We start from the raw sequence: 27,338 nt of genomic DNA, 5'->3' as shown, positions 1-27,338 counted from the left end.
AATGAGTGGCATTTTAGGGTACATCCAAACCTTCCCAATGTATCTCCCTTTATCACACAACAGAAAGTAAAAAAACAGTTGTATGATATTTTGCAACCTACACTCATACAACAGATATAACTATTATGTTGTACTTTGGAGTACCAATTTGAAGCCAAATTTGAGTTAGGCTAGGAGGGAAATCTGCCGCAATTTTTTGTTTCATTCACACAACAAAATGGTCTTGTAACTGTTGTGCAATGACCTTCTAGCTAAAAAGTTCAGAACTTTAACCGCCTTATACAACGCAAGTTTTGTAAACGTGTTGTGTGATTCACTTTCCTTCATCACACAACACCTTTTTTTTTTTCGTTGTGCAAAAAGTGTAGTATGTTAAGGTTTTTGGTGTAGTGTTTGTGATAACCAGTGTGGTGATCTGTGTGATGATTTTGTGTAAATGATCTGTGTAAATGATGTGGTTGATTTTATGTAAAGGAATGTGGTTGATTTTGTGTAAATGAATTTGATTGTTGTTGAGTGATGAATGTGGAGATTTATGTTGTGGTGATTAGAGTTTATAAATCACTACTACAAAAAGTTAATCACACAACACCAATCAGATAACGGAACATAAATTGACTGTTGTGTGTTTAAGTGAACTCTATTGTACAACGGTATTAGTGATGTTCTGTTGTGTGAATGTCAATAAAGTGATAACTTTTTTTTCAGAACTACATTGCACAACACAATTAAGCAATGTCCGTTGTCTGAGTCTTAAAAAATTTAGCGGCAGATTTCCCTCCACTCTTGAGTCTTGGTTGCCTCTTGAAACACTAAAATTTGGTTACTAGGTACAACGGTTTAGCTATTTCCGTTGTATGATTAAAAACTGGGTGCCAGATTTTGAGGAAGCTCGCTTGAATGTCTTCTACTTGATACACCTAGTGCATGCTGCAGAAATTGTACAACAGATTGTAATCATTCTGTTGTCTGAACGAGGAACATAGGCGGCAAAATTTTCATTTTGGCTCAAATTTATTTGACCTCTCCCACCAGACCTAGTCAGGCGGCAAAAACTCCCACCCTATAATTTTTGTATGTATACATTCATACAACATAATTTTATCTATCTGTTGTGTATCAGACTTAAAAAAAAAAAAAAAAAAAAAAAGAGTTGCCAGCCCTTGTTGAATGTGTCGAAACCTTCATCCTCACAAAACCTATTGTCTCTCTCTTTTCTCACAAAACACGAAACCTCTCTCCTCTGAGCCAAAAGCTTAGAGCTATCTCTTAATCATCTCATCCAAAACCCTCAAATTCCAAATCTCCTTATCTTCATCTCATTCAATTGCTTCCCCGATTTGAATCCCAAACTTCAATTCAACTCTACCATCTCCAGTTCACCGTATTTTGCTACCAAAATGGCATTCCTTGGCTGCTGTTAGCCTTTTCTAGGTCGTCTTTCTTTGTCTCTGAGACCGCACAGCACCAAATCTTCACCTTCCTATTTCAATTTTCTCTTGTGGGGATCTGCGTCACCCTAGGGTTTTCCGATTTCGTGGCCCAAAACCTAGCCTCCTCCACCAGTGGCTACGTTGTCCACCAATGCTGGGTTAGATCTCTCCTGTTCGATACCAACCAGAAGGCCAATCTCGACCCCTCCGGCGCCATAACTGCGGCAAGGTTCTCTGGTAAGGTTTCACTCTCTTATCCTCCAAATTCGCCCATCTTTTTTACCTTGGCCCCAATTTCAAGTCATTCTCTTAGCTGAGACTTCCTCTTTTTGAGATGGTTGGTAAGAAAGGAAGAAGAAGAAGTCATCGAAGATGAGAAAGTTCAATTCTTGGCTTGTGTTCTTCAAGCGCGAGTGGAATTGGAATTGGCCTTTCCTCGTCGGCTTCGCTATCACCGGGATTCTCATCACCAAGTTCTCTCTCTGTCTCACTGGGTACTCCACTCCATTTCTCTTTCTCATTCTATGAATATGAGTCCCTTTCAGTGAGCAAGGGTTTTGATTTGATTTGTTTCGGGGTTCTAATTGTGCAAAGGAGGATGCGAAGAACTCACCTTTTGTACAGAGGCACAAGAAGTAGGTCTCTCGAACAACCCCAATCTATTATAAATTTTTGCATACAACAAGTCCTTTGGCTAAAATTATGCTTAGACGGAAGCGAATTAGAAATCATTATCTCTTTGACATATTTATTTTACTCTTAATTGGAGAACAATTATAGCTATGGTGCAGGAAGTAGTGGTCAAGTTGCCAAAGATGCTCTAGGAAACGATGTAATTGTAGCTGAACGGCTTCAGACTCATGGGCCTGGTGACAAGACTCTCTCACATATACCTAAATGAGGATAAATCACGGTTTGCTCTATATAAGGTAATGCAAGATATCTATCTATAAAGTTTTTAATTCCAGAGGAAGTAAGAAAAGAATGGGGCATTGTAATCATGCTTGGAACATTACTGTTCTTTCATTCTTTGTTCATAAATTGTCCCTGCTATCCATTGCGAATTCATTGTTTTCCATCATGTTTTAGGTAACATCCCAATCCCATGTGAGGAAATGACGATGTTGAAGTTGAATCCTTACTGTTCTTTCATTATTTGTTTGTATTTCCTGTGGATAAGCAGTGTCCACAACACTTTACTTAGTTTTGAGACATCCTTATATTGCGTTATGACCATGAATTTTTAACAGCTTTCTTATTATAACCCTATGGTAACAAATCTGTATTTGTTATTGTGGTTTGCATCTGACTGATATATATCTAGCCTGCAACATTGTAATATGAGATGTTGCCTGCAACATTCTTAATGAAATTTGATGCGAGGGATATTATGTTGGGGAGAGAAATAGGTCTATTGGGACTTCGGATAATCGTGATAATAAATTCTTTGTAATATGAGTTGCTGTCGATCACATTCTTAATTGGATTCTCTCTCTCTCTCTCTCTCTCTCTCAACTCACATTTTTTACTGCATCTTGTTTTCCAAATTGAATATTCTTTAAGCTTAAAGGTTGAGTGGACCTCTTTTCATGTCCTTATGCTTTTGCTTTTATTTAACATCACATGCATTCCCGATTTGTTGTCTTTCATGTACTTGAGATTTTACATCTTTATTTTGTTTGTTTTATCTATGCAAATTTATGTGTTGTTGAACTTACTGTTCTTGACCCTTTGGCAGGAGAAAGAGTTTAAAGTTGCAGTTCTCCTTATTTTTGACAATAAGCAGGTAAATACTACTGCCTGAGGGGGAGTTTTACTGTTTAATGTCCTGTACAAATGTTATTCCATAGATGGGGACAGTGTAAACAGCCTTCTATTGAAGAAATAAAAATTGAATTGAGGATAGAATTTCCCTTGTATGGTCAAGTAGTCCTTCTGTTGTAGTTTCATGTCTCTATCTCTACACTTTCAATTATCATTTCAATAAATTGTGCAAGTTTTTGCAATATGATATTCTCGTTAGCGATGATATTGGGTTTTCACAAGTTTGTTAACTTAGGTTTGGAATTCCCAGAATTCCCATTTAGTTAGGCTATTGATTATTATTTATCTTGTGTAGTGGCATAGTGCTTGAGGAATAAACCTTTAGTTTCCAATTACAGTCAATCACTTTATTTAATAATAAATTGCAGTTTTGTTAGGTTTTCATTTTTAGGATTCTCATATGTATTTAAGTTGTGGCTTACCTTATAATGATTCAATCTACATATGCATGGTGGTTTTTGTCTCTTCTGGCTGGGTAGGGGATAGGCAATACTAGGAATTAATGCTCAGAATTTAGGAATTGAAGGGATTTTGTTCCTTGTACAAAAATATATGAACTGGCTCTTTAATTTTATGTTGCTGGGGATTGCTAGGAAGTAAAAAATGTATGATAGGAGATTTGGAGTTCGCTAGAAAAGCTCTGCCTGTATGATCAAAGAACACGAATTCTGGAATTCAGGTATTGACAGAAACTTTATACTTTGGAAGCTTCACATTCTCTTGTTTTCATTCATTTGGTGTTTACAGTAATGCATATCTATCCTGCTTTAGTTTATTATCTGTATTTGGTTTTGAATGTTGCTAGTTTCCGCCGTTGTTCTGTTATGTAGGTACTCATATGGTAGTTATTCAGGATTTGTAATCACACTTTAAGTAGATATTATGCAATGTGAAATCAACCCAGGCCTGATTCTTCAACCACTGTGTGTCCTCTGCAGCTTAATGATCATTAGTTTTTTTTTTTTTTTCAATCAATTAATGGTTGGGCAAACAGAGTGACTGACTAATCTTGTTAACATATTATGCTTGTTAGGACAAGGAACTTGCTTCTATGATCGAGAGTGTTTCCGAGAAACAACATTTTACCGCAAAATGGCTTCAACTGCCGAGATTGGATGGGATTTTAGTACAAGATGGATGAGGTAGATTTTTGAAACAGGGAGAAGTAATTGATTTAGCATTTATACTCCTACATTAACATTTTATTGAAAGCACAATAGAGTATGTTTTGAGTTTGTCTTTCATGTCACTGCACAAGATTATGAGAAGTAAACGAGGCAGGTCATTTAATTGAAGAGCTTGCTCTTGTTTCCGTGCAGGAGCCATATGTAGGAGTGGACTGAGCAATTGGAAAGCAGTGACCGATTTATGTAGGAGCCATATATGTAGCAGCTGCATATGTGCATATTTTTGGAACAAGTATATATTGTATCTACTTTTGTTGTTTATCATTGTTAGTTAAAATGCAGCAGTCATCAAGCTGCTTTCTTCTTTTTTTGTTTCATTGTATAGATACTTGAATATATGGATGATTGACAAATGCTAGCTCTTTTGGTACATTAGATGCTTGAAATAGAGAACTTCAGTACATAATATATTTTGAATATTACATTTGTGCAAATATTTCAGGTAAAAAATTGATAATAAACATACAATAGTGAATTACATTACGTTAATCACATAACAAATCATTTTAATCACACAACGGTACCAACTAAATTTTGTTGTCTCATTAAAACTCACACAACAGAATGAATACATATCAGTTGTCCAATGTTAAATCACATAACGGTATAGAAATAAGATGTTGTATGACTTGTGAAGAATTCAACACTGAGCCTCACACATACAACGGTTACTTATGATACCTGTTGTGTGAAGGAACAACCAACAACAGTCGCCATATTTTTCTGTTGTATGATAATATAACCAACAACAGCGTGTACTTGCTTCTGTTGTCTGAGTGTTATTTTTCTGTTGTGTGAGAAGTTAACCAACAACAGTGTGTCTTACTTCTGTTGTCTGATCACCATCGAAAATGCGGCACATCCAATTTCTGGCATTGGCATGCGCAAAATTGGTGCAACGGTTATAAGCAGTGCGTTGTGTCTATGATATTCACATAACGGTGTTTCACCGTTGTGTGATTCTGCTCATCACACAACATCGAGATAGACGACAGACATGGTCCACATCACACAACAGATTTCCACCGTTGTGTGATGCAGTTTTTGTAGTAGTGAATGGATAAATGCGCATTGATTCCTAGTTTATTTCTAGTATTGAATTATTTTTTTTCTTTCGTAATCTACTAAACTAAATTATATGTAGGGATTACTATTTTCTGAATTGATTGATTTTAAAGTAATCTCCTGAACTAAGTGTCTGCAGGGATTACTACTTCTTTATATTGTTTTATTAGGGATTACTACTTCTTTATATTGTTTTATTAGAGTTTATAAATGGATAAATGTGCATTGATTCCTAGTTTATTTCTAGTATTGAATTGTTTTTTTTCTTTCGTAATCTCCTAAACTAAATTATATGTAGGGATTACTATTTTCTGAATTGATTGATTTTAAAGTAATCTCCTGAACTAAGTATCTGCAGGGAGTACTACTTCTTTATATTGTTTTATCTTCATGTGATCACCTGAACTAAATCATATGCAGGGATTACTATATTATTTTGAATTGGTTGATTTTATTATTCCGGTCTACTCTTGTGGTTCGAGTTTACTCATACGAGCTGTCAAAGGCTTATTGCGTTTGTTGTTGCAACTCGGTGCACTATTCAATGGTGTAGGGGTTGATCTTACAGGTTAGAGTAGTTGTGGCTGACGTAGAGGTGTTGTTGTCGCAACTGTAGGTGTTTGGAAGCTAATTTTGTTTAACCTTTTTTAGACTCCTGTTTGTAGCAAGCTCTGAGGGAGCATTTACTTATTGTTTTGGTAACGCAATTTAATTCGTAAATTTGTGCAATGTAATATATGACTCTAAAGAACGAGTCTGTATTGATATTATGAGTTCAGAACTTAGTTCCACACTTGTTTTAAAAAGAAAATTTTCCTGGTATTTAGGATCAATGTTTGATTAATCGCGCCCTATGTATTTTGTTTGTTTATTTGATTTATTACTTGTGCTTGAAAATCGGGGCGTGACAAACATACAATTATCTTTCTCTGAAATGCATGGGTGAATATAAGATAGAAAGTAAGATAAAGCTTCAGAAGAAGGGTGAACAGACTTTGTAAACCGTTATTTGAAAGAATTTATAAGAATAGAGGCAATTTGATCCTGATCATTAGTCCAATTATTGAGGTCATCTTTGATTCGTAAAATTTTGTTTTTCTTTCGCTTGATAGTAGCTTGCATTTGGAAAAATTTATTTATTTTATCACCTAACTGTAACCATTTAGTTTTGGCCCTTTGAGCCCAAAACAATTCTTCCTCACGAAACAAAGACTCCAGTTAGTTGATTAAATGAAACTCTAGTGTTTGGTTAGGGTAAGAAGAAGTACTTGCATAAGTACTCTGAATATCTTGAATCTAAGAACGTAACTCTCTCATTCAATGGAACAAATTACCAAAGACAGAAAAATTTCAATTTCTTGCTAAAGCTTGAAAAACATTAACTTTGGAAATAAAATTTTCTGTAGCACTTCCTGCTGTAGGAGAGAGCCAAGCTGTATTAACAATGTCTGAAAAATCCTGATGGTTAAGCCACATAGCTTCCAATTTAAAAGCTCTATGTTTTCTAGGCACATTAGGATTAAAAGAAAGAAATATCGGATCATGATCTGAACCAGTAACTGGTAAATTATTAAGAGTCATATAAGGAAACAAAGAGATAGCAGCACTATTAGATAAAACTCGATCTAAGCGTTCAACAGGGGCAGACCGATGTTACCATTTGAAGGGGTCCGGACCCCCTCCCCCGATTGCTGTAGATGCCATTTTTGCAGCATGAGATATAGTAAATTGTTAACTTTTTTTTTTTTTTTTTGAATCAAGCCCTCGGGGCAAAATAGTATAATCAACACAAGCTAGAATAGGCCGTTACATACCCTTCTGCTGTCATTTAAGGACATAGACAGACAAGAAGGTAGTGGTAGTACCCACAGTGGTACATAGAAATAGACCTACTCATTATACATTTTAGATCGTAGAGATAGCAGAGATCCTCCATTAATACTGCGCCGGAGGCGCTAGAGATCTAGATTCCTAATATAAGGAAATTATTGAATTTAGATAAAACTAAAAACATAGAGTTCGGCCAAAAGCCTAAACCCTAGCCCAAATTGAAATCAATTAGCCTAGGGTAAGACCCCAGCCCAGAAACTTAAATCCCAAATAGAGGACAGCCACCAAACAAAGACCCACCGAAGGCCCATAAGCCCGGTCCACCTTCTCCAGCCTCACTGTCATACTAACCAGCCAAGCCAAGCCTCTCTCCGTCCTCCACACGCCGCCGCAACCTGCACCCCCACGATCACACCGCTAGCGACCTAAAAACAGCACCGCACAGGCCATGCCGCCACACCACTCCACCCAACCCCGATCCAGGCCTTCACACCCCACACCGTCGCCGCCACGACCCGTACAGCCTTGATCCGCCCCACGATCACACCGCTTGCAACCCAAACTCCACAGGTCACGCCGCCTCAACCCACAGCAAGACGGAGAAAGAAAGACAAAACCCCGATCCAAAACCACGCGCCTCCCATCGCCCTCGAGCCAGACCCGTGGCACTGCCATCAGGGTTCGATCACCGAATCAGTCAGCACGACCACCACCAATTCACCATCCCAGCCAGAACAATCTAATAATCCCCGAGCAACAGCACGACCACCACCAATTCACCATCCCAGCTAGAACAATCTAACAAGTCCCGAGCAACACTCCATTCGATGGCCCCCCCTGAGCCATAGCGATCCAATACCCGTCCAGCAGCCGACCTCAGGATGACGGTGAGGCCCAGAGGCCAGCTCGTGCCTCCAGGGGCAGCCGGACGAGGATGATTTTGCAGAGCGGAGAACCGGCCGTTAGGGTTGTTTGATGACTTGATGAAGTTATGAGTATCAGACTTTTAAATGGTAGTAAACTATTTTTATTTCTGAGCAATAATGAAGTCAAGGAGTTAATGACATTCTTCATTATCTTGTGATTAAGATATATTGATTTTTTCCTTTCTTTCGGTTTCATATATTTGATCTCTTTTTTTTTTGTAAGCTGGGTTAATAAAAAAAATTAATGATTTGTGCATGGAGATATTGTTTTTGATACATATTTTCTCTAATTTTTAAACAATAAAAAGTTAAAAGTATCATGTCTAAAACTTATATTCAAGTCTTGACCCCCCCAAGTTTCAAATCTTAGTTCCACCCCTGGCGTTCACAAATTCTATCACAATATTGCTACTTGTTAGTCCAAGTAAAAACACTACCATTATAAGGAAGAGAAACTAAACCACCTTTGTTAAGAAAGTCTCTAAACTGAATCATGTACTTATTAGTTCTTCTAACACCACCACTCTTTTCACTAGCTCAGATTCATAATATAGTTAGTCACCCATAAGAATCCAAGGATCATGGACATTAGTATGCAACAAACTAAGTTCATTCCAAAGAGCCAATTGTCGTAGATCTGTTCCGCCCAAAATGGGAATGGGCTAGGGTTATGAACTTATAATCTATAATTTGATGATCGAGTCGATTCCATGATTTGACGATCCTCAATACATATTAAAAAGAAGTAACATCACGCTGGAACTCCAAACTAACATGCATAATACGACAATGTAGAAAACGAGAATGCGGAACTAACACATGAATAGTATACACCGAATTGTTCCAAAGCAAAATCAAGCCACCAGAATGCCCTTCAACATGGATAGAGATGTAATTAGAAAATGTAAGTTTACTAACCAAAACCTTTGCTATAGCATCATTTAACGTTGTATCTAACAAACAAAATATATCAAAAGCCAGCAAGGTTCTCAAAAAGGCAACCTGTGACAGGAAACCTTGTTGTGAACAACCACGACAATTCCAACATAGAACACTCATCTGGAATCAAACTACTAAAACACAGATACGCAGCAAAACACACTTAAACAGGGTAGAAAATGAAATAAACGTACAAGTACTAGACAAATATAGAGCAAAACACACTTAATCAAGGTAGAAAGTTTTTTATTGAGGCCAGAGATTGGTAGATATTGAGGCGTAAAGTGAAAATTCGGTGATCGATCTTAAAGAAGAAGTTGGAAAAGGTACAGTGGGAATAAGTCGGAAAAAGAGACTTTTCTAGAGGTCTCAAGTTCTCCTAGATAATGCGTGATCAAGTTGGGCGACCTCTGTTGCATCTGATGGTTTTATCCAAAGAATATTGCAAGTCCTTGCGTTTGGCTCTTAGCATTTGCAAAGAATGTAACAAATCCTTGTATATAATTGTTTGAAATCCAAAAAGGGATAAAGTCGTTGTATATACTTTAATAATCGTTGCATTGAAAATCTATAGGCAAGGACTTCCAGTTAATTCCTTGCCCAACTGTTCGAGTCCTTGCCCAACCCTTCACTATTAACTCCTCTGGTCTATCACTTGGCTATTAGAGAAAATCTCTCTTATGACTCTAGGATGAAGAAGACCCCAGATCCCTAAGTACCCCAACCGCACATGTCTACCTTCTTAGTGCGGATCTGGTACTACACATGAATATCCATTCCCAAACTGAAGCTAATTTCTCGATTTCATGCCTCGTTGTTGTCATCGCCACCTTCATCCGGTCTTTTGCTCCCGCAAACTTTTAAGGTCTCTCTTCTCATGGGTTTAAATTTTCTCCAAGAGTTTTGTATGCTTTTAATTTCTGAATTCGAGTTTCAATTTCACTTCGGGGTTTAATTTTTGAATAACTAATGGTAAAACAATTGAGATTCTTCTTATTTTGCAGAGACGATGAAGAAGAACCCAATACACAAAAGGCCTTTACCTTTTCGCTCCCATTTCTTTGTTTTTTGAGTATGCAATTTTTGTTCCAATTGATCAATCCCTGTTTCAAAGTTCAATTCTTTACCTTACCCTACTTGGGGTTGAACTCTACTTGGGGTTGAAATTTCTTTAATTTTTTATGTTTGTTGAACTGAACATTTCCTTTGTTACTGGTACTTGCTTCTAGGTCTTAGTTTTTTTCACTTTCTGAAAGTTCAAATCATTGTGGGTTTTTCTGAAACAAAAACTTCAATCGATACTTAGTGTTGGGTGTACTTTGTTTTTCCCATTTCTTCTATCCAAATTGTAATCAAGTGTGTTTTTTTTATTTGCTGTTTCGTCCCTCCACAATTTCAATGTATATCGATATATGCATCGTTATTTATTTTAGCTTGATTTCCTATAGACATGAAGTGGGTCTGGCTTGTTTTGCTTTAGCAATGGTTCTTTTACTTGTTTAATTTGTTTGCACTTCAACCACTTTATGAATTTTGCTCGTTAAGGAAATAATACTTAGCCTAGTTTCCTCGGATTTAAAATAAATGTTATGAGTTCACCAAAAAAAAAGAAAAAAAAATGTTTTGAGCTAAAAACAGAAACCTCATTTGTCTACGGAGAATGTATGCACAACCGAATGCTTTTTTGGGTAGGCTGATGTCCCTACAATGGGTTGGGAAATTGAAAAATAGCAAAGCGGGCAATGAAGTTGTAAACTTTTTACATATCTATTTGGTGGTGTAGGTAAAATATTGGTGGATGGGAAGGTGGTCAACAAAGCATGTACTCTAGTATCTGATAAATCTGTTGTAAAGAATATGGCTGAAGTCCCCAAATATGTATCTAGGTGATTCACTTTAACAAACCAATCTACACTTCATTATATGAGAATCATTTTATGCTCGAACTTTGGTAAGACCTGTTATGCTAATTTGTTCCTCTGTTTTGAATATCCAAAGCAGGACATAAGTTAGAAGATGCCATACATTGAATAGCTAGGTATGAATATTACTGGCAAAGTAGCTATTGATTCAGGGTTGTCAACTGGTGGATTTACCGATTGTTTACTTCAGTATGGTGCATCATTTGTTTATGGAGTTGATGTTGGATATGGCCAGGTAAATGATGTGATTCCAAGTATTTTATGCTTTCCTAAATCCAAAGAAAAACTTTCTTATCTGTGAGTATACCGATTCTTTTCTATTCTTGTTCAATCATGAGTTATGATATGGTGGTATTAGAAAGTGTCTCTCTTTCTAGTTTTGCATTCATAACTTAAATATTACATGTAATTCATTTTGTGGTTGATGATTGTGATATCAATTTCTTACCTGTGTGCTGTCTTGAATATGTTTTAATGACAAGAATGAGTCATGGAGTTGTAGAAAATAGAACTGTGTTGATGATTGATTTCAATTGTCTTCATTTTTACCCTTTGTTGAATGCACATTTGTCTATATTAGTCTAGTTTCTCTCCAAGTCTAGCTCCGTTTGCATTTGTTACTTATAGTGCATACAACACCAGCTTCTCCATACATTGGCAGTATGCAAGCTACTCCCTGGGCTTATGTTGGAGCACATGTGGTAGATTAGAGTTTGCTACTACGAGTACATTTGGTTGGCAAAATCAAAGCAAGCATGGACTAAGAGTTCATTTGGTTGGCTAGTATCTGATTTTCTTTTCTTCTTATTTTTGCAGGTTGTCGGTGTTTCTATTTTTGTTGGGACTTGGTATATTTGTTTGTTCTTTTGCTTAAGATTACATCAGTAAAAGACATACAGTATTTTGCATCTTCTATTAGTAAATTACTCTTAGTCTAGGCTTGCTTTGATTTTGCTAATCTTGTTATTGATTAGAGTTTACTCGATTTTTGATGTACAAACGAACTACTTGTTTTTAATTAGAGGAATTAAAAAAATCTGGAATGACATTTGGGGTATTTTTTTTTATTCAGTTTTTTTTTTAATTAATCTAATATTAAACGAACAATTTCATCAATGTGTGCTTTTTCCATAGTCTTCGTCACAGCACAAGCAGTAACACACATAACTAATGACACAGAAGGAAGAAGAGTGTGGCCACTACCTTTATCACGAACCTTCTTATCAAACCTAGAAAGGCATAGTTGCAATACATTATGCCAAATATTGTTTAAACCTTCAATGTAATGCTTAAGCCTTATACGCAATGCACCTTTTCTACCAATTTTACTTCCGAAACTTTCATTCTTCTTCACTATACAAGCAGTCACCTCCATAGTAGTTAACTGAGACCGAGCAGTACGTGTACCTCATGTGGGCTGAGGATGGTGACTCAACCAACACGTCAACGGTGACTGATGGTCTAAGCGGCGACAGAGGTGGTGGTTGTTGCAGTTGGTAGGGGTAGCGATTCGCCGTGGCCGGTGGTGGTGGTGGTGGTTTGTAAGAATCAATGGTCCCAAATCGCAGTCCCGAAGAGACAGGTTGAGTCACTGGTAGAGATATGATAGGTACAGAAGACGTTGGCACCGACGGCTCCATCACCTGAGCTGTGAGTTCCAATCAAAATTTCCTCAACTCGTTTAGTAACTCGGATTGGAACGACGCCATAGTTTTCTCGAGTTCACGACGTCATGCAACTGCCTGTTCTCTGGCAATTTTGATCCTCTTCCTTCTGAATTCATCTAGGTCAGGTGGACTCGGAGGTGTAGACGAGTATGGTGGTGGATTCCCAGCGCTCCTCGGCCCCATGATGAGGGCTCTGATACCAATTGTGAGGGTGCTAACCTAACTACTGGAAATCAGCAAATGAAAAAGGAAGCTAAAGAAAAAGAAAGAAATTGAAATTGCAGATATATTGATCGATACCATAAGGAGTACAAGGTCTGGTTTATATAGCCCAAGACGAGCTACCTACCACGGACATGTGTCATCCACATATTGGTTACAATTAACAGAATAACTAACTAACCACTTAACCTTAACTAACTCAATTAACAACTAATTAGCTAACACGCATGCCAAGTACATGACAATTCAACGACTTCTCCTAGTCGGGACATGAATACTCATTTAGGCCTAATTTCATAACAATGCAGCCCCCTTAACAGAAACTTGTCCTCAAGTTTCATATTCTGAGACACAATATGGACACCTCTGACAATTGTTTTAAACTGATCAAATCTCCTAGCTGGATCATCAGGGAGGCCCTCTTTCCAATCATGGTATAAATGTATAGTAGCAGGCATTCCAGCAAAGAAGTGAAACCAATTACAGTACAAATGTTTCATGAAAAATGTTTGTTGCAGCTGCTCCATATATCACAACTCTTCTATGCAAGATGGCTGGTGGCAGTACCACCTATCCTTTGAAATTTGAAGAGGTATAGACCACTTCATGACAACACATTATTCTTTTTTGAAAGCCTCTAGCTACTGTCACACACACTCACATGTAGAATTTGCCTTGATCAATTCTTTGTCCCTGCCTGACAATTCCATAGCATCATCAACTAATCCCAAAATAGCATCAAGTTGCTTCTTCTTTGCTTTCTCAACAATTTCATCAATGTGTGCTTTTTCTATAGTCTTCGTCACACCACAAGCAGTAACACACATAACTAATGCCACAGAAGGAAGAACAGTGTGGCCACTACCTTTATCACGAACTTTCTTATCAAACCCAGGAAGGCATAGTTGCAGTACATTATGACAAATCTTGTTTAAACCTTCAATGTAATGCTTAAGCCTTATACGCAATGCACCCTTTCTACCAATTTTACTTCTGAAACTTTCATTCTTCTTCACTATACAAGCAGTCACCTCCATAGCAGTTAACTGAGACTTACAACTATTTAACCCAGTAGCAGTTATGCCAAGCATGCTTGAAAATCCATATTGGATTGATGGTGTAGTTTCCACACGAGCAATTGACATCTGAGGCATCACGTTAAGCATTCCAATTGGGCTTGCAGCAGGTATTGGTTGTTCTACATCTGCATAGCCTTGAGCTACATATTTTTCCAAAGTAGTAGCTAACGCCTCTACAGTGGCAAGGCGGACAATATAATGGACCTGGGAACATGCTTTGGGAAGGCCTAAATAGTCAGAAGCATCAACAATTTCACCATGAGTAGCGAGTCCTCCACCTTTGTCTCGAATGCTCATAGGAGCAATAATGGTCCTTCCTGCATTACACCACCCTTCTGACGTTGGCATTTTATCGAACAGTTGGAGGGCATGATATTCTAACATTCCATTGCTTAGCTGCTTCTTATCTTCAATAGAACCACCCTCGTCCTGATTATCATTGCCACTCTTAAGCTCATTGAACTCTCTACCAACCCCACTATTTAGCTTAACTATCTTATCAGAATTCTCTCCCTCTCCCATATATAATTTCTCATCAGTACCAGTCAATTTAGCAACAGATACAGGACTCAAAGCAACACAATCATCATTCAAAGAGAAATATTGTTGTTCTTGGTTCACATTTTGATTGAAATCACCAATTGAGACCGAGCGGTACGTGTACCTCATGTGGGCTGAGGATGGTGACTCAACCAACACGTCGACGGTGACTGATGGTCTAAGCGGCGATAGAGGTGGTGGTTGTTGCAGCTGGTAGGGGTAGCGATTCGCCGTGGCCGGTGGTGGTGGTGGTTGTTTGTAAGAATCAATGATCCCAAATCGCAGCCCCAAAGAGACAGGTTGAGTCACTGGCAGAGATATGATCAGTATAGAAGACGTTGGCACCGATGGCCTCATCACCTGAGCTGTGAGTTCCAATCGAAATTGCCTCAACTCTTTTAGTAACTCGGACTGGAACGACGCCATAGTTTTCTCGAGTTCATGACGCCACGCAGTTGCCTGTTCTCTCACGATTTGGATCCTCTTCCTCCTAAATTCATCTAGGTCAGGTGGACTCGGAGGTGTCGACGAGTATGGTGGTGGATTCCCAGTGCTCCTCGGGCCCATGATGAGGGCTCTGACACCAATTGTTAGGGTGCTAACCTAACTACTAGAAATCAGCAAATGAAAAAGGAAGCTAAAGAAAAAAGAAAGAAATTGAAATTGCAGATATATTGATCGATACCATAAGGAGTACAAGGTCTGGTTTATATAGCCCAAGATGAGCTACCTACCACGGACACGTGTCATCCACATATTGGTTACAATTAACAGAATAACTAACTAACCACTTAACCTTAACTAACGCAATTAACAACTAATTAGCTAACATGAGTGCCAAGTACATGACAATTCAACGACTTCTCCTAGTCGGGACAGGAATACTCATTTAGGCCTAATTTCATAACAGAGACTCTTGATCATGTACTGCATCTCAGAGATTTCACACTCAAAACCTGAAGCCAAAAACCAGCCTGCAAACCCTGAGCAACTCCCCTCAAGGGCTCCCTGAACGTTAGCATCACTCCCGGTCCGGCAGCAGACCGCGCAACTTAGGCGAGGCCTATGCCAAGGCCGCCGCCAGACGAGAGCGATCTCTTAGATTGAAAACCTTTGCCGACCTAGGGTTTGGAGAGGACGAAAGGACTTCGCTTTCCTAATTTGTTTCTTTGTCATCTTTTCATGGCAACAAATAAACATTCTTCTCCATTAAAGTCCAATATCTAGCTAAAAATTCTATAACAGATTTCTGTTGGAAATCCATATGCATTAAAAGATTTTTTTGGGTTAAACTTAAAAAAAAAAAAAAGTTTTTGGATTAAATCTGAAATTTTCATGGAAAGCATGGATACATCTAAACCCTTCAGCAAAACAGGTGACAGGTGTGGAGCACAGAACACCTGGGGCTGGACAAATGGATTTGTCTGCGGTTGACGTACTAATTTACCTCATGGAATCCCAAGATGAAATTACACAATAAAGAGAAGGGAAAAGAAAAGGAAGAAGAAAGAAGGAAGAGGGAGGGAGAGAGAGAAAGAAAAGGCAGCATTTTTACCAAAAAATGGCTACTAAACTAATTCTACCTGGATTAAACGATGAGGAAATATGAGGAAGAGAGGCATGAGGCGGTCCGCTTAATTAACCCAACCTCAACTAGGGATTACACTGCCGCTTTCCTCGGTTGCTCCGTCTTTTTTGGATCGCTTAGGGTTTTCTTAAACTTTGGGTTTTCTCAGTTTTCTTCTGTTGTTCCCGTCCGGCGGCGCCCCAGTGCCGGCACAGGCCTCTGGCCTCACCGGTGAGTGGTGGTTTCTGCCGGATGGGTGGGTGGTTGTTTCGTCATGGTGGAGGAGAAATAATTATGATCGATGGCTATCTGTTTTGAGGGGCATCGACGGTACGGTTTGGAGTTTGCTGCGCTGGATGGGAAGATTTATTTGTCGATCTCCTGCGCTGGTTCTGGTCTGTGTTTGTTATAGAGGGCGAAACATGCATGTGCCAAAGGGTTTCTGGTGGAGTTTAGATAGTGAGAGGCTGGGTTGTTGGCGGTGGAGCCCTGTGTGTGATTTGGGATTCTGCCACGAAGATTGGCAGTGGTGGTGGCTGGGAGCTTTGGGATGGTGGTGGATATCTCGAGGTGGTTTCGTCTTAGGGCTTTCTGTGCAGATCAGAGTTGGTGAAGGAGAGTATGATGATCCAAGTATCAATTCGGTGGTGGCGGCTCTTAGCAGTCCAACGACGGCTCTTCTGCAGATGGTCATTGATCACAGTGGATTCCTTCTATATTTTATTAGGATTTTGTTTTTTTGGTTAGTTTTTTCGTTAGGTTTATTATGTCCCTTCTCTGTGGAGTTAGGGTTTAGGGGTCCTAGTACTATAATGGTGCTATGGTTAGGGTATCAAATCTATGGAATATCTGTATTTTTTTGTAGCCAAGGTAATGGGGAAGAGGTCCTGCACATGGTTTGGCGGTTTTGGATCATGGTGTTGAAGGGAACGCTTTTCTTCTTGAGAATGGTTGCGAAGAGGTACGGTGACTCTTGGATTAGGTTGATTGTGGAGCCATTGTTTTGGCGTTATTTCCGAGGACTAAATTTGGTACTATCGGTGGCTTCGTATTGTCAATATGATGGCGGTTTATCCTTGCACGTGGTCTGCCTGTTTGGAGATACGGTGTTGAAGAGGGTGACATGTCTGTTCTTTGTGTTGGCAATAGGAATTTATCGTGACTCTTGGGATTGGTCTTGTTTTGTAGCCCGAAAATTGGGGCGATTAAGTTGGTTAGGGGTTGGGCTCGTTTGGCTCATGGATGTCATCATTGATGACGGACCCGTAACTAAGGTTGGTTTTAGGGAGGAGAGTGGGGAACCTATGTCCACCACCGGTCATTCCCATATTATGTAATCTTTTAATTGGAATAAAGTCGGTTTTTCTTCTCAAAAAAAAAAAAAAAAAGGGATTACACTGCCGGTTTTGGTTCTTCGCAGAAAAAGCAATGGCAAAATCAATTTATAGTTGATAGTTTTGGCTGGGTTGTCTAGCTTATTCGACACTGGTTCTCCAGCCCCGAAATAAAATAAAATAAAATAAATGGCAGTGTGAATATTTCAAATCGAATCAAGTGAACCGCGATATTCAGGAGCAGGGACCTATGTTAATTGGAAAAGCGAGACTGAGTAGGGGACATCTAATAAAATATATGGTACAAGCTTATTTACAAAAAAGTAAAAAAAATATATAAATATAAATAAAAAATTGAACTGGGGGGACTAGCACCTAATATACTAACTTTTTTTCTTTATCTCAAAACTGAAATTCTGTTTAAACTTAACATGTTACAATTGCAGAAGCATCACTTGCAATGTTCTCCATATCACATACAAGTGCAAACCAAATTAAACTAGATCCCCTCCTGCAGCCATATAGAGTCCTCATCGGCATTCGGCATGTGAATCACCCTATGACTGAGATCCAAATCTTTTGCAAATTGTATGTATCTGAACTTCTGAAGTAGCTCACAGTTCCATAGTTTCTGTTGAAAATTACTTGCCCTTGCATCAGTTTTGCACGCATCTCGCCCATTCATCTCTATAAAGTATTTCCAACCCCTAGGCGCATGTTTCCTTCTTAATAACTACTTCTATATACCTTGATCTTAAAAGTTTACCCAGGAGGAGGCTCCAACTTCTGTGAGGAGTCGGCATATTTGGATTGTGGTTTTTGTTGCTACTTTGGTACTCCTCGTACAACATCTATGTCTAGCTTCGTGAAGCTTTCTTCTATATGCAAGTGATAATTCTTTCATCCGAAAGTAGCCCAAAGACAAAGCCAAACAGTATTTCCACTTCATCCTGATGAGAACCACTCAAACTTTGAGCCACTAATCCACCATACTACATATATGTTTATATGGTGAGCCTCACCAACAGAATAGGCTCTGCACAGTCCAAGAACACTAGAAGGTCAGATACAAGATATAAACCTGAAATACACGTAAACTTTCACTTGCCAAGCAAATTTTAGGCATTTAGTAAACATACAAACTTCTTTTCCTTCCCAACAGAGGCTAGAAGCTCCTCTTGTTTAACACGGGCTTCATCAAGTGCCTGCAACAATGAAACAAATAAGGAATGTCTATATTTTTCTTCTTTTGGTTTTACAATTTTGCATGCTAACTTTGATGTTTGAACTCAAGAGTATTAGAAGCTTACCTTCTTGGTTTCTGTTAGCTCTTGTTCCAAGGCATTGACGCGATCAAGAGCAGCCTTCAGCTTTTGTTCTTTCTCAACCTCAGCCTTGTCGACCATCCGCACAAATAGAAAATGAAAAAAATCATTACATTTAGTTTTCTCTATATTAAGATCTTCCCATTCACAATATAAAAAATATATCAAAGAATTCAAAAACACCAAGATACCTGCTTGGTTGTAGACAGCTGTTGTTCCAAGGCAGTAAGAGCAGCTCTAAGCTTTTCCTCTTTTTCACCTCCCATGGGAGTTGAAAGCTGCAGAAGATGAAGCAAATGAGAAAAGGAGATAGTAAAGAGTTAAGGGTTGACTAATATGAAAATAAGAGTATCTGATGTATGTAAATGGATCTTGCAATTAAAATGCAGTAGTTTTAAGAAGCTAAGAAATTAGTTGTCCACCATTTCTGAATGCTGTGGTAGACCAGAAGTTTAATTTGTAAATAGCCACCCCCTTATGAGTTGCACAAGCTACATTATGATGCTAAAAGTCTTAAAAGTAACAAAGAAGGATCACAATTGCCAGATGTAGATGGAACATGGAAGTTCACTGAGCTTACGTACTTCTTCAGGCACAGGAGAGAGATGATCCATATGCATGTCATTAGCCTCCAAAAAAGCCTCCGAGCAGACTGAATCAGATCGCTTCATAAAGTAGCATACCAATAGAAAATAGCAAAAGGTAGTAAGTCAGACTATTGATCATTTATTAAAAACTGAAACAACACAGTTTGCAGAGCAGCCATAAACACACAAAAATGATAAGGCAAACTTGGGCCAAGGTGTGAGTACATTTGGGGGACCCTTCATATCTTCAGAGATTAACTTTTCTTCTTCAACGACCTTCTTCTCCTCCTTCTTGTCCGACTCCTTCTTGTCTGACTCCTTCTTGTCCGACTCCTTGTTCGACTCATGTTTGCCCGACTCAGTTTTACCCGACTCATTTTTGCCCGACTCCTTTTTGCCCGAATCCTTTTTGCCCAACTCCTTATTGCTTGAATCAATATTGCCGGATATAGTTGTGCTAGAGGATTTGGCGTCAACCTCACGGTCCTCACCATAATTCTGAACCATCTGCCTCATCAAAATAACAGAGTTAATGATCTCTTGTTCCCATCAGACAATCAAATATATAGTAACGGACAATTAACATATATTATAACATTTGCCCCTTCGATGTAGGCCTCTCTCCAGTCTCACCACTAGAACCCTACATGTGGAATTCAACTTGATATTGAGAAGTTGTATTAAAGAATCTAAATTTATCTCCCAACTTTGATACCATGATATGTTGTTGACCATTATTCTCAAAAGCTTCAGCGGTTAGGTTGTGGATCAATAATAATTTGAAAGTCTAATAGTAGTATCTCACCTTCATTATTTCTAGATCATTCCATGGGCCCTTATCAGAAAGCATACAGCCACCCTTATCAGCACAAGTACAAGTACCTCCCAAAAACTCTGGCAGCTCGCTGTTACGTGATGAGGACTTGCTAAGATTAGATTGAACAAAATACAGAATAATATGTAGTGCCCAGATAAAGAACTGAACATGCTAAAATATATTGCCGGAAAGGATACTTACCTAGCTTCAATTATTTCAAGCAACTTGCTTTGGTATTGGTTTCCCAGTACCTGTAGCATAATTGGTTTAGCACCATTACTACTTTGAAATCTTAAATTAGTACGTATGTAAACTTACATTGATTTTTGCAGTGGTCTTCGGGTCAAGGAAAGATTTGACAGTGTTCCATAAGAGCCTAAATCCAGAACCAGCATTGATGATGAACATACGGTTCAGGGTCTGCAGTAAACAAAAGATTCAAACATCTTCATAAAATGCAACTACCTTTCATGTAAGGAAACCCAGAAAAGTTATAAAAACATGAAAGAATACCTCAGGATAATTGTCACCGTCAACTTTCTGAAGGCGTTGGATGAGTTCCCTTGCAGATTTGTTCAAACTTGTCAGCCCCTATACATCAATAATATGAACTAACCATTACATCTCTTAAAATTAACATGGATGTAAGAAGTAACATGAAATAACACATCATGTCTAACATAATTAGATGTCACCTATGGATCTGCTGATAATTATGTTAACAAGAAGATCAGTTTGTCTATCGAATGATTGGGTATAACCAATTGGCTCAAGTTAAAATCAAAAGTTTCACATACCACTCCTTGTACATCCAAAATGGTAGTGCTCTGATCAATGTGCTTCTTCGCCGCAATGGAACAGGCAGGGAATTTATGCACAAATGTCCTCTCAAACTCCCGTACATGGTACTTCACATATCTGTCCATTGTTGTCACTTGCAACAGCTTGTTGGAATCTACTTGACCAAGTTTCTCAATATAGACAGGGCGTCCATCCTTATCAACTCCATGATGCCCTTGTGGATAATATTTCAAGACTTCATCAATTTCCTTGAATTCGAAGTCCTTACCCAAAGGAAAATAAGAAAGTTCAGATACATAATAACTAGTCAAACTAGACGAATTATATTATATGCAAATTTCAATAGAAGCAATAAAGAATACCTCCATAATAGTGTCAGAACCAAATTCCTTCCTCCAGTGGAGCATATCAGACCACATTTGCTTTGTTTTCTCAGGGTCGAACTTCCTGGCCCTTAAAAATCTGCACCATCGTACAAGAATATAAAAATCTATTCATACCAGGTAACTGGGGCATAACTAGTTGTTGGTATCAATCAAAAGGTAGAATCAGTAACCTTAGCAGCATATGAGTATCATCATGTTTTGAAGGCAGCAGTTCTTCAGCAATAAGTGCTTGCCGAAATTCTTCGGCTGACTTTAACTCCTCTGCATCAATGTCATCCATAGGGAAAGACATTACCTTACTGTTCCTGCGACCCTTATTGAAGGAATTCGAAATTGCCTTCTTAAAAGACCCAAGCTTTGTTTTCTTCTCATCCTCAGAGTTTTCAGCTGCACAGAATAACAAGATAAACTGACTAACATACACAAAGGTTTTCTTTTCCTTTCTATCCTAGACATTTCTACAAGAAAAAGTAATCATTGTTAAAGAAATGATTACAATCTCTGTAGAAAATGCATACTCAACTAATATGGTCCTGAGAAACCAAATAATAAAATCTGCAGAGTTTTGTTACTCATAATCAGAATCACCATCTTTTTCATAATTTATTAATGATCTTTGTAAGGACAGTAAAAACAGTTTCTTAAAGAAGCATACTCTACATTTTCATAAAGCTTTGAAGTGATGCAGCCATGATCTTATTTTCTTGTGAAGTCCTGCATTTTTTATCTGTGCAAGGTAGATGTATAAGAGCCATTGAAAGAGACCATGAGGCTGTCTGACTGTATGTGGACAAGAGGGCGTTGTGAAAAATTTATTGGGTTGGATAATATATTTGAAACCCTGACTTGATGAGGTTGGTTCAAAGGATTCAGATGCCTCTAGAGTGGAATAAAACATAAAATCTGTCCCTGAACGATATTATCTTGTAATATAACTACACGGAGATCAAGAGATGGATGAGTACATAATTTCGTCTACGAAGTTTATGCTGTCCCCTGCCAACTACATACCACTAGGTGGTTTTTCTCTAAAAGCCATCATTGCTGTTGGACTCAAGAATTCTGAATATCCCAGAGGAAGTCTACTATTTTTTTCCACCTTGAAGAACCTAAAAAACCTACAGGGAAGCCAAGCTTGAAGCTTGGAGTTTGTGTGGTTTGTATTGTATATCGGTAAGCAAAACCATATTGATTTTTATTTTTCTGCTTTAGCTAAACCCTAAACCCGAATATCTGTTACAAGGATCATATGTATATTCATTACATATCCACTCTACGAGGTGGAAAATTAGAGACTACAAAATTGAGTAATTTAACACAAGATATGAATAAACCCATCAAACAATATATTCATCTCACCAAAATCATTAAATCTATATGCAAATCTCATATAACTCAAAAATTAAAGAACACGGCACAGATTAAAAAATATAACACATACCAGGACGTCCATCAGCATCAGGTGCAGACATAATGATTGATATATATCTTGGCGAGGACGTAGCTCAAGTGATTTGAGACCGCCAAAGGATTAGTAGAGTCAAGCACTTATATATACCTCAAGGTGCTCAAACCCTGAAGATATATATACCTCTACCTATAACCCTTAAAAGTTCAATCAAACAAAGAAACCCAGATCAGAAAACTAGAAATATATTTTATATATAACCCAAATGACAAAAAGGAGAGAGAGAAAAAAACAAACCGATTCAAACAATCAAATGGAGAGTTGGGTATGGGAGAAAATACCTTTAGAGAAGAATGTAGGGGGTTAAGTGGGGTTATAACTTAAGTGATGGTGCACTTACCCCCTCACCACCCATGGTCAAGAGTTGAAACTAATCGTCGTCCTCCCTTCCCCTTCTTTCTGGCTTTAGGTTTTGTCTGTAACAAAAAAGAAAAAAGGGGGAATGTAGAGAGAGAGGATGACAGAGAAAAAGTGGTAGGCATATTTATCCCCCGGATTAATCTCTCGATTTGAACGGCCAGATTGGGGGGACGAGGACGACATGACTGATATAGAAAACAAACATTGATAGGAAACGATGAGATGGTGTGTTGTGCTTCGAACCACTTTTGGGTTTTGGTTGGCAGAGAAACAGAGTCTGCGAAATGCAAGCCACCCCGTTCAATCTCTTTTTCTAATTTCCCACGCAAATTTGCCAACCTTTTCCAACCGTATTCGCCTATTTTCTCCTCAATAACTATTATTTTATTCACATTCTTCCCATCGTATGAGAACTTCACGAAAACCATATTATGGAGCCCATGATCATTTTAGATCTAGCGGTATAAAGTCTCCAGGATTTTGTCCTTTTACCTCATTTCTAGAGATTTTTTTCCCACTTACCTTATTAAGTTTTTATAATTCTCTCTTGCCTAAAACACTCTAAGGAAGTCTTCCCTAATCCCCTTAAAGTTTTATTTTTATTTTTTTTAAGACTATTTTACCCTCACCACTTTGTTACTTAGAGATAGAGAGAAAAAAAATGGAAGAAAGAGAAACCATAGGAGACTTCGTCGGATTCCGGTTACCGGTCGCCGGATTCCGGTTACCAGTCTCTGGATTCCTTTCCAATTTTCGCCGGATTCCGGTCACCAGCCACTACCCACCGGACTTCTCTGAAAACCCTGCCGGAGGTCCCCAAAGAGGTTGTCAGAGACCTCATAGGTCGTCGGAAAAGTTTATTTCCCCAAAATAAACGTCTATTGTCCCCTAATAGAGGTCTATTGGGGGCAATAGAGGTTTATGAAACCTCGCTGGAAGTCTCCAAAGATGTTGTTGTAGATCTCATATAGGGCCGGAGAGGTTTATTGCCATTTGAATAAACCTGTATTGCCCCCCAATAGAACTTTCGGTCGCAGGAATGGGAACTAATCTATATAAAATTAGATAAATAAAACTTTGATTAAGGAAAAAAACAAGGAGATTACATCAATTCAAAACATTTATTGCCCCCAATAGACGTCTATTAGGAGACAATAGACGTCTATTACTCCCGAATAAAACTTTTTCTTTTCTTTTCTTTCTAGGCCTTCTGCCCAATTTTACCAAAAAAAAAAATTGATTTGGGCAACCACTTCCTCTTCTCCTTTCGGTTGAAGACCCAGGACCAGAGTCGTCTTTAACAGCGTCTTCAAGGTGACTTACCGGAGCTGCACGAAGTCGCCGACAGCTGCACTATCCATGGCACCGCCTCACAACGATCGCTGGCTGCACCTTCACGGTTGCACGAACTCGGTCAATTTGTCGTCGACTGCCGGCACTGACAACGTGCAGGCCATGGCGGATCAAGGCCTAGTCCTAGACATGCCGGCATTTGGAGAGAGAGAGAGAGTGTGTGTGTGTGTGTGTGTGTAGCAGTGGCTGTAGTTTAGTAATTAAGTTGAGGGTAGAATAGTTATTTTGCTTCAAATTGGGTTAGTAAGAATAAAAATCTGTTGCTAGGGTGAGTGAAATAATTTTTCTTCATTTTGGTGCTTTGTGTCAAGGACCCAAAAAAAATTGGAAAAGATTATACACTTAGTGCATGTACTAACCAAGTACCCATTTGCTTTGATGGTTATCAACATAAAATTACCATTTTGTGAACTGTTAGGTCCATAATTACCTAGTAATTATTCCCTTAATCTTACACTTTTGCTTAACCTTTGTGTTTATTTATATATATTTATTATGTTTTTCTTATCATGCGAGGAAATGATGGACAAGCTTAGAAATGCACAAAAAAGTCAACCTTAGCACATTTTCCTACTCCGACTAGGAGAAACCAAGCTAGACAAGGAAGGAGGGGTGACAGCCTGATCAAACGAACTCCAAATGGGTTGAAACTTTATAGATATATTCTAGACATCCTAAGGATCATTTCTTATGAAAATTGGAAGAGCTAGTTCTGAATGGAAGGCCTTCAAAAGATCGGTGCAAGTTTCTACACTAAAGGACGAAAACTGCAAAACCGCACCTGTACAAATTCAGGCAGCATTTCAACGTGGATGAGTTCTGAACCACCATACTTCTCACCTTGCATATATTTGAACTTGAATATTAATTCCAAGAGGCAGCTAATCATGTTCTAGATAATTCAACACCTTTTGAAATTTTGAATGACTCAATCAATTTGAATTTGATGTTGACAACATGCAAGAAGAGTTTTATCCAGGCATGGGTTATTGTTTTTTTAACTAACGCATCAATCTTCTTTTTTTTCTTTAGAAGTTTTGTACTTCTGTGGATAAACATCATGCCTTGTACATAATATATTTAATATCTTGCAAGGACTTTTTTTCAAAACTGTGAATTTTTATTCTTGAACACATATGCATGGTGTAGTAAGTCAATGTGTATCATACACAACATGGCGTGCGTCAAGGTGACCCGCTTTCACCTTAGCTATTTTGCTTGGTGGAAAAGTTATTAAGTAGAGGAATCTCTATGTTACTGGAACAACGGAAAATTAAATGCATTGCTGCACAGATGGGTGTAAGTCCTCCAACTCATGTTCTTTTTGCTAATGATGTTTATAGGAAAAAATCCAAGAAAAATATTATAAGTTTTCATGATAAAACAAAGTCAAAATGTTCTTCTTTGACTGGTTTAAACTCTATCAAAATGAAAATCAGCAGAAGCTAATCAATGTTACAAATAGAATAACAAAAACCTGGACTTTTTTTTTTGGTAATGTGGACTTCCATTGCAAAGCCAAGAAGGCAAACAGATTACAACTGAAGAAAAGAAAACAAAGAAACAGAGCACCTAAGGGGGATCAGTTACAGCATCGAAAAGAAGGATTCGCATAAGGGAGGGCGGAGGATTGGAGGACTAATCGTCCTGGCACTGCACTTAGCCAGAAAAGCAACAAGGTCCGCTGCAGCAATGGCTGATCTACTAGACCAGAGCCAGTTAACATGAAGAAAAAGACCACTTCGGACACGAATTTGTGCTATGTTGTTCGAAGCAGACTAGTCCACCGTCGAAAAGGGGTTCACAAGGGCCAAAATCAACACAAGGGAGTCTGATTCAAGTTGAAAAGAAGAAAGAGAGAGAGAGATAGCCAGCTCGAGCCCAAGAGCAATCGCCTGAGCTTCCGCAGTCAGAGGAGAAGAAGCAAGGGTACTTCTAGCAGAGCCTCCAATAAGTTTTCTGGAGGAGTCCCGAGCAATTGCAGCAATCCCAGAGTTCAAGGAGGAGGATTCCCACTCTGCGTCAGTGTTAATCTTTACTCGACCAACTGGTGGAGGTGCCCAAGGATGAGGGGGCCTAGTGGAGTGTTGTTGGAGTGAGTGCTTTGGATGTTGGAGGAAAGGGGGATTCGGAGAAACTCCATCGCAGCAGAAAAGGCTTTTGCCAACACAGCCACGGGGTTTGGCAGTGAGTGATTGAAGAGGCAATCACACATGTGATAGACTGTTGATTGACATGATAGGAGAACGGGTGAGAGAACCAGGCCTGGAGAGAGTCCACGGGCAGAGGAACAGAATGTGCTCAGTAGTCTCAGGATAGGAGTTGTAGAAAATGCATAGTGGAAAATGAGAGAGATGCATGTGATGATGATTTCTATTTGTTGCTAGAGCATTTAAAGTAGCCCGTCATAAAAAGTTCTTAATTTTAGGTGGGCCACGAACAGACCAAATCCACTTCCAGACTAGCGGGGATACGACATGTGACTGATGAAGATGAGCATAGAGGGCGGGAATAGAGGATTTGACCAGGAATTTGTAGCCATAATGAACCGTGTATATGCCTGTGGAATGGGCTGAACCGTGTATATGCCTGTGGAATGGGCTGACCAAATTTGTAGCCAAAAGTTGTAGGTTGGATGTCATTGATAGTCCCTACCGGGAGGGCAGACTGGATAGTAGTAAGATTCTAGGAATGAGTATCCCTATC

The 27,338-nt window shown here is 38.7% G+C and overlaps 2 protein-coding genes and 2 long non-coding RNA genes across 10 annotated transcripts; 3 read left to right on the top strand and 1 right to left on the bottom strand.

Annotated features, from left to right (window-relative positions):
- Positions 1 to 1,805: 1,805 nt before the first annotated feature.
- On the top strand, positions 1,806 to 2,072 carry LOC112170233. Its single transcript, XM_024307445.1, has 2 exons — positions 1,806 to 1,926; positions 2,026 to 2,072. The coding sequence occupies exons 1-2, from the start codon at positions 1,806 to 1,808 to the stop codon at positions 2,070 to 2,072; spliced, it is 168 nt and encodes a 55-aa protein (XP_024163213.1).
- Positions 2,073 to 2,552: 480 nt separating this feature from the next.
- Positions 2,553 to 4,492, top strand: LOC121050269. Of its 3 annotated transcripts, none has more exons than XR_005802528.1 (4): positions 2,553 to 3,003; positions 3,172 to 3,219; positions 3,851 to 3,936; positions 4,291 to 4,492. It is a non-coding gene; the product is annotated as an uncharacterized LOC121050269 (long non-coding RNA). The 3 variants fall into 3 exon arrangements; XR_005802529.1 differs by adding an exon at positions 4,088 to 4,180 and having other exon boundaries at positions 2,553 to 3,219; XR_005802527.1 differs by having other exon boundaries at positions 2,553 to 3,219.
- Positions 4,493 to 9,771: 5,279 nt separating this feature from the next.
- LOC121050242 lies at positions 9,772 to 12,174 on the top strand. 2 transcript variants are annotated; one of them, XR_005802453.1, is made up of 4 exons: positions 9,772 to 10,069; positions 10,209 to 11,090; positions 11,206 to 11,361; positions 11,943 to 12,174. It is a non-coding gene; the product is annotated as an uncharacterized LOC121050242 (long non-coding RNA). The 2 variants fall into 2 exon arrangements; XR_005802454.1 differs by having other exon boundaries at positions 11,203 to 11,361.
- A 5,730-nt stretch (positions 12,175 to 17,904) lies between these two features.
- LOC112171040 (phosphatidylinositol/phosphatidylcholine transfer protein SFH3) lies at positions 17,905 to 23,367 on the bottom strand. Of its 4 annotated transcripts, none has more exons than XM_040507852.1 (15): positions 23,201 to 23,367; positions 22,893 to 23,056; positions 21,622 to 21,838; positions 21,428 to 21,527; positions 21,062 to 21,328; positions 20,778 to 20,855; positions 20,583 to 20,684; positions 20,466 to 20,515; positions 20,253 to 20,352; positions 19,673 to 19,954; positions 19,445 to 19,525; positions 19,052 to 19,138; positions 18,846 to 18,941; positions 18,679 to 18,740; positions 17,905 to 18,571 (listed from the first exon to the last, which is right to left on the bottom strand). In XM_040507852.1, exons 2-15 carry the CDS (start codon positions 22,921 to 22,923, stop codon positions 18,481 to 18,483), a joined length of 1,644 nt encoding a protein of 547 aa, XP_040363786.1. In that variant the 5' UTR covers positions 22,924 to 23,056; positions 23,201 to 23,367; the 3' UTR covers positions 17,905 to 18,480. The 4 variants fall into 4 exon arrangements, with proteins under 4 accessions (XP_040363786.1, XP_040363787.1, XP_040363788.1 ...); XM_040507853.1 differs by having other exon boundaries at positions 22,893 to 23,048; XM_040507854.1 differs by having other exon boundaries at positions 18,846 to 18,929; positions 23,201 to 23,366.
- Positions 23,368 to 27,338: the final 3,971 nt, after the last annotated feature.

Source organism: Rosa chinensis, chromosome 6 (assembly GCF_002994745.2).
Source record: "Rosa chinensis cultivar Old Blush chromosome 6, RchiOBHm-V2, whole genome shotgun sequence".
NCBI classification, from domain to species: Eukaryota; Viridiplantae; Streptophyta; class Magnoliopsida; order Rosales; family Rosaceae; genus Rosa; species Rosa chinensis.
Note: the sequence above shows the minus strand (reverse complement) of the source record. Positions and strands in the feature narration are given on the sequence as shown.